Here is an 11,141-nt window from a genome sequence, read left to right on the forward strand (position 1 = left end):
TGCCCAGATTGAGACATGTAAATAGAGATCTTTCGGGCTAGGCTTCCTACGCCCTTTTTATTTTATGCTATCCACATTCATTCTCTTTGTTGTTACTAAAGTATCGAGTAAACAGTCACTTTTGTCACTGAAAGTGTCACTCGCTGTCATAATAGTTCATGAATCAACAAAAAACATGTAAAAGTCCTTGATTCGAACCTCTGTTAGTCAAAATTGTCCCTATCGTTATTTTTCTGTTTGTTTCTGATTATCTGACTTATATTTTGACACATTTGACCAATATCTTGCATTTATTTATTCAAATTCATAGCCACCTAAACAAGGATTAAATTGATAGTAAAAATAAATTTTTTCTAAATTAAAACAAATACACTAAAAAATGAACAAACATAAATCTTCATATTTTTCCTCCTCTCTGTCATAAACCTCTATCAAGCACCGCAATCAACCTATAATTATGAACAAAATATATCATTTTGTTATACAAATAATAGTTACCAACTTAATAGATTTATGTTTACAAGTTAGTAGATTTATGTTTCCCAAAGTTGGATGAATGTAATCATTTTTCAGATTTGAAGGTAGTAGAGCTGCAATGAATTTATTTTAACCATATCGTGTTTTATTATTTAAATTAATGTTAATTAGAATAAATGACAAGATAACATAAATAATTTAACAAATTATTAAAATATATTACAGTCAACATGACACATCAACAAGTTTTACTGTACCTTTTCACAATTCAACAAATGTTTAACAGTTTGGACTAAATTGACTAACAGAATTAACATTCAAATCAGGGCAATCAAAATCCAAATTAAACTCAGGGCATTTAAATAAAAATATACATCGGAAGCAGCATTCAATTCAAGCAATTCATTCAAATAGTTGTGAAATTCGCATATAAATAAGACGTTTGTCGAGCTACTCCAGAACCTCGGGTGACATGGTAGTAGTTTATGTAAACTATAATCTTTGTAAAATAACCCATAGATTAAATCTATTTATTCTGGACGACAATATCAACTCTCTCTCTCTCTCTCTCTCAAGTCTTTTAGAGGTATTTCGACAAGAATTGGTCGGAAATGGAGGCGGTAGTGGATCGACTTTTGGTTTTGGGAGTGTTAAATCTCTATGACTTCTTTCGTTTTGCCGTCAATTTTACCTATGCTGAAGCCTACCGTGCTGTTCTCGCTACAATTCCCGAGATCGTGGTGCCAATGATGGCACGATCGGTGAACGTTGGACATACTCCGGGTGTTCTTGAAGGGGATGCGTTCTTGTATAGATGCCAGATGGTATTGGTCGGACTTCATCAAGACTGGATTCACGGCATATCCTTGGGGATGAGATCCAAGCATATTTAACATAGTATTAGAGCCGGGTTAAGGACTGCAATGTGGGCATTTGACCCAGGACCACGCTAGGCGTGAGGGTGAGTGTTGAATATGTTGTTGTGTTGTTGGAGTTTGTTTGAAGTCCCACATTGCTTAAGTTCCCGGGCGGTTAAGTGTATAAATATGTGAGGGCAACCTCACCCTTTGAGCTAGTTTTTGGGGATGAGATCCAAACATATTTAACATGGTATCAGAGCCGGGTTAAGGACTGCAATGTGGGCATTTGACCCAGGACCACGCTAGGCGTGAGGGTGGGTGTTGAATATGTTGTTGTGTTGTTGGAGTTTGTTTGAAGTCCCACATTGCTTAGGTTCCCGGGCGGTTAAGTGTATAAATATGTGAGGGCAACCTCACCCTTTGAGCTAGCTTTTGGGATGAGATCCAAGCATATTTAACAGAGACGTTGCTGAAATGCTGACTGAGTTAACGCCGACAAGACGTCGGAATCGAGCCGAATCAAATATCTTTGCATGTTGATTAAGATTTCCAAATAGATGTTTTCCCACATAAAAATAATATAAAATTAAGCCGAGAACGTATCGTCCGTTCGGATACTAGGGTCTCCGGTCATCCATCTAACCCTTGATCAGACCGGCAGCCTACAATACCCATTTCTTTGCCGCAAGTAAAATTTGATATCTTAGCCCGCAATATATTATCACTGTCTCTGAATATATCAGTATATTTGTAGGGTTAAACTTACCATGTGCTAAGCCTAGCCTCAGGAGTGTAGGTAGCAGACTCCTTTAATAATATCTCTACAAAATATAAAATAAAACGTAACGTTAAATTGGAAATGGATGACTAATTCAAAGCTAAATTAATTATATAATTCAAAGCTGAATTAATATTAGATACTTATTTTGTTAGATCGAGTGAGGTTGTAGATGACACTTGTGATAGAGAACCTTGAACAGGTAAAATTTGATCCACAAAGTCACCTCACGTTTGGTCGGTCCAAAAAGTTCCTACGAGTTTCATTCTCATACCAAGCCTCGTCAGAGCGGTTTTTAACTGCCTCTACGAGTTCAAATAAGTTGCACTCAACTTTTTCAAATACAAATGGGTGATGAATATCGTCTTTCCAAGAAGTATGAAAACGAACTATGCGTTGACATTCTAACGTTTTATAGTCTGATACCTCATCGTCGACTTTGTTCTCATTCTTCCCCGGAATCGCTTAACAACAACCTTCCTAGTTTCTCATGTAGCTTCAAATATCAGACTTTTTTTTAATATCTTTTTGTTATGTCGTAATTGTTTATGGAATTTGAATATTAAGGATTTATCAAATGAATTTTTTATCAATGCATTATTCTTTTTGTGTATTGTGGATTTCTTTCAATTTTAAATAAATTAGTATATTTTATGGTTGATAGTTGATTTGTTTGTTTGACTTTTATTTATCATGTTATATTATAAAACAATACATAAAATTCATACATCGCACGCGTAAGCGTCTAGTTGTACTCAAAACAACATATTAGTATTGATTTTTTATATTTAGATGCATCAAACACTTGTGTTTATCTCTTTTAAGATACTCTTATGCTCTATCTCATTCTTAGATTTTTCATTTGAGGTGAGATTATGTCAATCCGTTGAATGTTTATGACTGAGTCAAGCTTATTCAACAATATTGTCAATTTTGATTAAAAAAAATCTAAAATAATGCTAACAACCCACCGTATAATACACATTTTCTTGAAAAATCTTAAAACAATAATGTAGTATCGTTAAAGAAAAATTGACTGGTGTACTGCTCAAGCTCCCATTTGAAACTTGTGATGATATTTTATGCATCTTCCACCAAATGGCTAATTTTGTATCGTATGTTAAACATTTCATAAAATCGTTTGTGTTCACAACACACACTATAATGGAGCTAATGCAAGATGTTCAATATCAGTTGACGAAAATAAGCACCGATCCTCCGACAATAAAAACCGATCCAGCCATTGAACCTCCACCACCTCTTTTTTTGTCAAGTAGCCTAGTAGCTAAAAAATCCACCTTAAGAGTGAATAAGTGAAGTGTCCCGGATTCGAACTCAGACTTCAGCAATATGATGTCCCTATACTCTAAGTAAAACGCCTCCCACAAAGAGACGGATCAAATAACCTTCTAAATAAAACTATTAAAATGAATACATCATACCTTAACTCAATACTACACAATATTTTTGGGACTAAATTGAGAATAAATGGATAAATACGGGACCAAAATGATAATAAGTTATAAAATATAGATATTTAATTAATAACAAGTGGTTGAATATATAGACCAGCTTGACAATTTAACGGAGTTATTTACCTTTTTTTGGGGTTTTTTTTACCTTTTTAAAATATAAAAAATTAAAAATATATATGAGAGTGTTTTACAAAGTTATAACTATTTTGATGGTTTACTCCCATTAAATACATTTCAATTTCAATATATCTAAAAACTGAACTTTTTCTTATATTAAGGACTAAAGGGAGTAGTTTTCGTTAGTGAGAACTTATAAATTAACAAAAAAAATTATTTATTTGCATAAACTCAAAAATAAGTTAATCCAAACGAGCCCTTAATCCATATAAAATATTTTTTTTTGAAATGATATAAAATAAAATTAGAGATCAAAAGTGAATAATTTTTTTTAAAGACTAAACTTAAAATATCGTTACTATATATATGAGCTAAAAATATATTCAATTTAACTAAAAATTAGACTTAGGTGGTTAATAAACTCTCATAGAACGAATCATTTGAAAGATTACCCAAAAGTTAAACAAAAAAAACTCCATTTAAAAGAAATTAAACCCTAGTTGGAGTCTTTTTTATTATTATTTATTTATTTATTTATTTATTTTTTTATAAAAAACAAACATAAAATTGAAACCCTAGACAGAACAGCGTAAACCTAAACCCTACAAAAGAGAAAAGCTTCGGCTTCAGTTGTTCGCTCGTCTCTCTCGTTTCATCTTCCCTGCACAAAGGTCACAACTTTTCTCTCTCTACGAATCAACGAAGCCATAAAATTCATTTTTTCTTTCATCTTTTTGCTCATTGCTTCATACCATTTGATGATTTGTTTTTCAGGTTTATCAGGGAAGTCATAAAAATGCTTGTATTGTTTGAAACTCCGGCGGGTTTTGCACTTTTCAAAGTGCTCAATGAAGGAAAGCTTTCACAAGTTGAGGTTATTATTATCTTGCCTATAATCTTCTTTGTAAACGTGTTTACTGTTCACATAATCGATTTATCATTTGTAGTTCTGTTTCTAGACAATGTTTTAAGGTTCTGTTTGGCAATGGACAAGTTTTGAACTTATAGCTCATGTGCTAATATGACGAAAAAAGACCCATTTGATAATTTTTGTTTTTGTTCACGAACTTATAGCTTATTTGGATTGACTTATTTTTAAGCTTATGCGAAACAACTTATGCAAAGAAATAAGTTTGTATTTATTATTTATTATTATAAGCTTTCAAGTTAGTTTATGAGAAAACTGTCTATAAAGATACAATTTTTGTTATGAATCAACATAAAAGTTTGTTTATTTGCATAAGCGATTTTCATAAGCTAAAAAATAAGCCAAATCCAAACGGACCCTAAGTTCATCTGCTATAAGGTCATCTCCATATGCTAGCTTATCATCTATCTGCCATTTTTATTTTTTTATCAAAAAGAGCCTTAGAGGATTCTTTTTTTATTTTCATATTGGTTGTGTTTTCAGTTGCAGGAAACTTTTTTTTTTTTTTTTTCTTAATTGAAATGTTTGTATCCTCATGATATCTGAATTATATATGTTTTTTCATAGAAAAGTTGTTAGATTTTCAAGTTTAGAATCTTAGAGTTCATATTTCAGTATTGTGGAATGTTCTGTGTTTCTGTTTCTAACTTTATTTCATACATCTAATAGACTAATATATTTATACTTTACAAACTTCTTTATACAGGACGTATGGAAGGAGTTTTCCAGTGCAGACGCAGCAAGAAAGGTTATGCTCTTCATATGTCCTCATTCCTGCTTATCTCAATTGCCATGTTACTGATGTTAGCAATATGATAATGGGAAAACTATAGTTAATGTCTATATGCGTCTGCTTTTTATTCACGTTTCTTGTAGCTTGTGAAGCTAACCCCAAGTGATTTGTAATTAGGTGGTCAAGTTGAAAGCGTTTTCGAAGTTTGAGAATACTTCAGAAGCCCTAGAGGCAGCAAGTTTATTGATTGATGGAAAAGCCAGCAAGGGTCTGCGCAAGTTCCTCCGTGCTAATTGTGAAAATGAGACGTTAGCTGTAGCTGATTCAAAGCTGGGGAGTCTCATTAAAGAAAAACTGGTGTGCTTAAGTTCCCCTTTGAAACTTGTGATGATATTTTTTGTATCTTTCATCAAATAGCTAATTTTGTATTGTATGTTCAACATTTCAGAAAATTGACTGTGTTCACAACAACACTGTTATGGAGCTAATGCGAGGTGTTCGATATCAATTGTCAGAACTCATAGCAGGCCTCGCTGTTCAAGACATGGCTCCGATGAGCTTGGGTTTGTCTCATAGTCTATCAAGATACAAGCTGAAGTTCAGCGCAGACAAGGTGTGTTTATATTCTGTTGACTGTGAATATGCAACAATTTAGGTTAAACACGTATGCAAATGTTTGCATATTGGTTCTTTTTTTGTTGCCTGATACTTTTTTATTCTTTTGTTAACAACATTTTTCTGACCTTGAAATGCTTTTTATTATTAGGTGGACACCATGATCGTCCAGGCTATTGGCTTACTTGACGATCTTGATAAGGAGTTGAATACATATGCCATGAGGGTTCGAGAATGGTATGGCTGGCATTTTCCAGAACTTACCAAAATCATTCAGGATAATATCCAATATGCAAGGTCAGTCAAGCTGATGGGTGATCGAATTAACGCTGCAAAGCTTGATTTCTCTGAGGTAAGAATACAATTTGTCAGTCACATGCCAATTGGTTATCTTTCGCATTGCATATATGGATATCACACTGATATAATTTTGATCTACTCTAAATCTTGGCAATTTACCCGTACTCTTTCTTTACCTAAAATAATTGAAAATGCGGTTTCTCAAACCTATGATGCTTCTTTAAACAAATAATACCTAGTTTCCCTTCACACACTTTAGTATTTTAATATTTTTCCTTTATCCTGGAACATATTTCAGATTTTGACAGAGGAAGTTGAGGCAGAGTTGAAAGAAGCAGCTGTGATATCTATGGGAACTGAAATTGGTGAACTAGATTTGGCAAATATTAGAGAGCTATGTGACCAGGTTCTGTCTCTATCTGAATACAGAGCCCAACTCTATGATTATCTAAAGAGTAGGATGAATACCATTGCACCCAATTTGACTGCTATGGTTGGGGAGCTTGTTGGTGCTCGGCTCATTGCCCATGGGGGTAGTTTAATAAATCTTGCAAAGCAGCCTGGTAGTACCGTCCAGATTCTTGGTGCTGAGAAGGCCCTCTTTAGGGCACTGAAGACTAAACATGCTACTCCCAAATATGGTCTTATATACCATGCATCCTTGATCGGTCAAGCTGCTCAAAAGTTCAAGGGCAAAATTTCTCGGTCACTTGCTGCAAAGACGGCATTGGCTATCAGGTGTGATGCACTTGGGGATGGCCAAGACAACACCATGGGATTGGAGAACAGAGCCAAGGTACTTGTTATACCTTTAATTAATTATATGTCCCTATGGTTTTTATAGGAGAATTCATTTACTCAATTTTTTGTGCAGCTTGAAGCACGATTGAGGAACCTCGAAGGCAAAGAATTAGGTCGATTTGCAGGTTCTGCTAAAGGGAAGCCCAAGATAGAGGCATATGACAAGGATATAAAGAAAGGAGCTGGAGCACTGATAACTCCTGCCAAGGTATAGTATTTGTTCATTTTGTATTTATTAGTACAATTCTTTTTATTCACTCTGTGCTGATTGTTCCTTTCTTTGTAGACATATAACACTGCAGCTGATTCAATTATTGATCAAAAGCCTAATTCTGCAATGGATGAAGATACACAAGAGCCTCCTGCTTCTGACAAAAAGAAGGAAAAGAAAGGAAAGAAGGAAAAGAAAGAAAAGAAGAAAAAGGAAGAAGAGGCTGCATTGCAAGCTGATATAGATGAAGATGAGGAGCCTGAGCCAGTTGTGAAAAAAGATAAGAAGAAAAGGAAGAAGGAATCTACTGAGAATAATGAGGTGCAGAATGGAGACGCAGACGGAGAAAAGAAGAAAAAGAGGAAAAAATCAGCAGAGCAGGAAGATTCTGTTGATGCACCAAGCAAAAAGAAAGAAAAAAGGAAGAAAAATGTTGACTAGAGCTGTGAACATGCAGATTGCCATCAACTAATCACTCTGATGACTGGCAACCATTTTTGTATACTTCTGTCTTCTGTAGCTCAGCTGTTGTTTTTCAGAATCAAGTTACTTTTCATTCCAGTGTTTGTAGTTCTACACAACCTTATAATTTAAGTAAGTTTTGTCTGTAGTGGATAATTTGACTCGATTATGTTTGTGCGTGGAAGTAGATAGTGTTGGACCCTATTTATACCTTGCTGATCCCAAGTTATGAAAAATTACAAGGGTATATTTGAGTTCAACTAGAAAAAGTTATTAATCCTAATATGCTTAGATAATAATTATTTCCAAATTTTCTTATATGATCAAGATCTTCCTATTTTAGTAATTGTTAGATATGTTTGTCTGGTTGTGTTGATTGCATCAAATTTTTGAGGTTTGTTGGAGAAGTGTGAACTTTTGGGATCAGATTGTTAATAAGCTTCAACAGGAGTTCAATCTTAAAGATGACTGCTTTTACTTACTACAGCATCCTGATGCCTGTAAACATGTTTGCATGAAATGTTTTAAAGGTATGCCATCCACATATCTTAATAAGATAATGATGTTTTAAAGATGACTCACTTTTAGTGGTAATCAAATTTTCAATTTTACATATCATAACCAAGCATATAAACTAAATAAAATTCCAATAAAAAATGGTGGTGCAAACAGACTTGAAAGATTTCACTATGTACATGTCTATAGATAGTAATTGATTATATGTACAACGATTCCAAACATTATTTATAAACAGATATATTAAAACACCATAAGCTATCTCTTCATCTTACAACACTTATAAATTACATCACATGAATGTATTATTTTCAATCTACATTCATTCTGTCTCTACTTCACAAGAAGACAGGATCAGTAGCAACACTCTCTGAACACATGATCTATGTTATTTACCCACTTGTTATTGTACATATCCAAAAGCTTCTCAGCTGGTGTTACACCTGTTCATATATATAGTTTATGTCACATTAGGTTCTTGAAAAACAAAGCAATAAAATTAAAATTCAACTAACTTAGATATGTACCTGTTCCAACCACTTCAATCAATGGATCCAGAAAAATTGATTCATTTAAGCACCTTCTTTCCAAGCCATCCTGCAAAAAAATATATATAAGATGATTCATGATTGGTTGGACTAGTCTATAACTTCCAAATAATAAAATCAACAAGACAATTAGCATCAAGATTAAAGCCACCTTTGCCCACTTCAACACATCTTCAGCAACTTGTTGCAACAATCTACCTTGAAATGGAGTCTTCAAACCAGTAAAAGGAACCTAAACATAAAAATAGCCTCATTAATTCCTAAGGTACTATAGAATTTAAAAACAGGATATTAAAATATTTTGATTTTGTTGTTTTTCATTACCTGATTTCTTAAATATTCTCTGTCTTCAGCGGTCCAATCAGCAATCATATCTAGAACATTATGTAGTGAAACCTCATCATATAGTAGACCTACCTGACATAGGAAAGATTACAACAATAGACTAACATTAGATTAAATAAAACTTAATTGTGTGCATTAATTAGGACTAATTGTCAAATGGTTATGGCATGAGGTGATGAATATCATTGTTAATTAATCGCATAACTTGAAGTTTGTAGTTTTTGTATGTAGAGGAAAATGCAGTTCTAACACATTAGCATGTGACATTTGATAAACTCCTACCACATTGCCTTGCCAAGGCAATTAAGATTCACCACATTTGATCCTTAATTCAAGTTATATGCTTTATCATTCTAAAGACAAATTAAAGTTCTTAATATGTAAAACTAAGATATATATTCAATTATATGCAGTGCAAAGAGAGATTAATTACCCAAAAAGCAGGTAGAGCACATAGCATACTCAAAGGCCCCCCATCAGCACCTCTCATTTCCATGTATCTCTTTAGCCTCACCTGCATATAAAATATTGAATAAGTGTGCGAATACGACACTAGACACCTAGTCATGTGATTACTTCATTCAATGGCTTCTATTTTGTGTTCGTATCTGTGTCGGTGTTTCATAGATTAATAGTTATATAAACATAACATGCATGTTTCAGTAACCTCAGGAAATATAGTTGTGAGGTGATTTTCCCAGTCACTGATTGTTGGCACTTGACCTCGAATGGCAGGAAGTTTACCAGCCATGAAGTCCTGCACAAAACAAAACTGCATCAACCAAGTACATTTAACCATGCAACTACTATGTACGATAGATACTCAAGAAATATAAGAGAATAACCCGGAATGACATGCCACCACAAGCGATATATTTATTTTTTCGATAAACAAATACCATCGGTACATCAAGAGCATAATCAACAAACTGCTCAAACCTGTTACAAAACCACACAGCAAAATAAATCAGAATTTTTGCCTTTATATTTTGACACAGATATCATTAAAGTTTATTTGAAAAGTAAACATTAACATACCCAAAAGTATCATTGAAAACAAATGGGAGCATTCCGGTACGACGTTTATCAATTTGACCGGACAGGTAGCTGTTCAAACAACAAATAAAAAATTCAAAATGTATAATAGAAAACAAAACTTAATTAAGGTGACTAAATAATTAAAACAATTATATACCTTCTAAAGCTGGCATAACCATTCGGAAATCCTTGCTTGAAAGGTGAATTTGCAAATAAGGCTGTTGCTAACTGGTTTAATAATTGTTGTCCAAGTTATTTAGATACAATAAGAATGATGAAATTTTCATCAACATTAGAATGAACATAAATTAAATTTCTCACAGGCTGCAACGCGAGACTTGCGCGCATTTTCTTGATCATGTCTGCTTCAGAACTGAAGTCCAAGTTCACCTAGACACATATATACATGATTTTTATCTGTTAGTACTCCTTAAATTTTGTTGTTGTAAAAATATTTTAAATATAAAATTGATTGAACTAACCTGAATAGAACATGTCATTAACAATGAGTGAATACCAAGAGACCCAAATTTACTGAAGTAATTTTTCAAAATGTCATAACGTACCTAGAACAAGTCAAAGTCAATGTACAAGTGAAGTGTTGAAAATGTAGAAATGAAACAATAATAATCTTTAAGTGAAAGCAAATATCAGCAGTATTATGATTCCAAGATGTGACAATGGAAATTATTTAATTAGGATGAATATAATATAGTCAAGATTCAAGAATGATATGATTTTTACAAATGATTGAGGATTTGTGCATTCCAATCTATATGTTACTGTAATTATTGTTTTGTCCGTAGATGAAGTGACAAATACTACTGAAACTCACACACACAACTGCAAGGTCCTGACCGGGGTGAAAGTGTCCAGCTTAATATCGACATTGCCGGTTGAACTAGATCTTATGTAATTTTAATATGGATTAGAAATA

The 11,141-nt window shown here is 33.4% G+C and overlaps 2 protein-coding genes across 2 annotated transcripts in view; one reads left to right on the top strand and one right to left on the bottom strand.

Moving 5' to 3' along the window:
• The first annotated feature begins 4,255 nt into the window (after positions 1-4,255).
• LOC123908345 (probable nucleolar protein 5-2) lies at positions 4,256-8,017 on the top strand. Its single transcript, XM_045958974.1, has 9 exons — positions 4,256-4,378; positions 4,482-4,581; positions 5,342-5,383; positions 5,546-5,725; positions 5,817-5,981; positions 6,135-6,335; positions 6,582-7,079; positions 7,158-7,292; positions 7,371-8,017. Exons 2-9 carry the CDS (start codon positions 4,504-4,506, stop codon positions 7,734-7,736), a joined length of 1,665 nt encoding a protein of 554 aa, XP_045814930.1. The 5' UTR covers positions 4,256-4,378; positions 4,482-4,503; the 3' UTR covers positions 7,737-8,017.
• Positions 8,018-8,414: 397 nt separating this feature from the next.
• Positions 8,415-11,141, bottom strand: part of LOC123908346 (glutamate--cysteine ligase, chloroplastic-like) — a 4,465-nt gene continuing 1,738 nt past the window's right edge. Inside the window, exons 5-15 of the mRNA XM_045958976.1 lie at positions 10,687-10,770; positions 10,526-10,594; positions 10,362-10,432; positions 10,205-10,273; positions 10,012-10,105; positions 9,834-9,923; positions 9,600-9,680; positions 9,146-9,238; positions 8,973-9,053; positions 8,801-8,870; positions 8,415-8,716 (exon numbers count right to left, since the gene is read on the bottom strand). Coding sequence (XP_045814932.1) covers positions 8,628-8,716; positions 8,801-8,870; positions 8,973-9,053; positions 9,146-9,238; positions 9,600-9,680; positions 9,834-9,923; positions 10,012-10,105; positions 10,205-10,273; positions 10,362-10,432; positions 10,526-10,594; positions 10,687-10,770 — 891 coding nt within the window. The 3' untranslated portion in view covers positions 8,415-8,627. The remainder of the gene's footprint in view (positions 8,717-8,800; positions 8,871-8,972; positions 9,054-9,145; positions 9,239-9,599; positions 9,681-9,833; positions 9,924-10,011; positions 10,106-10,204; positions 10,274-10,361; positions 10,433-10,525; positions 10,595-10,686; positions 10,771-11,141) is intronic.

This window comes from Trifolium pratense, linkage group LG2 (assembly GCF_020283565.1).
Source record: "Trifolium pratense cultivar HEN17-A07 linkage group LG2, ARS_RC_1.1, whole genome shotgun sequence".
Classification (NCBI taxonomy): domain Eukaryota; kingdom Viridiplantae; phylum Streptophyta; class Magnoliopsida; order Fabales; family Fabaceae; genus Trifolium; species Trifolium pratense.

Bases quoted from the DNA above. Each gene is read 5' to 3' on its own strand.
- LOC123908345 (XM_045958974.1), top strand. From the start codon at position 4,504: ATGCTTGTATTGTTTGAAACTCCGGCGGGTTTTGCACTTTTCAAAGTG. The intron at 5,726-5,816 runs GTGTGCTTAAGT...TCAACATTTCAG, and splicing joins GTCTCATTAAAGAAAAACTG to AAAATTGACTGTGTTCACAA. The intron at 6,336-6,581 runs GTAAGAATACAA...AACATATTTCAG, and splicing joins CAAAGCTTGATTTCTCTGAG to ATTTTGACAGAGGAAGTTGA.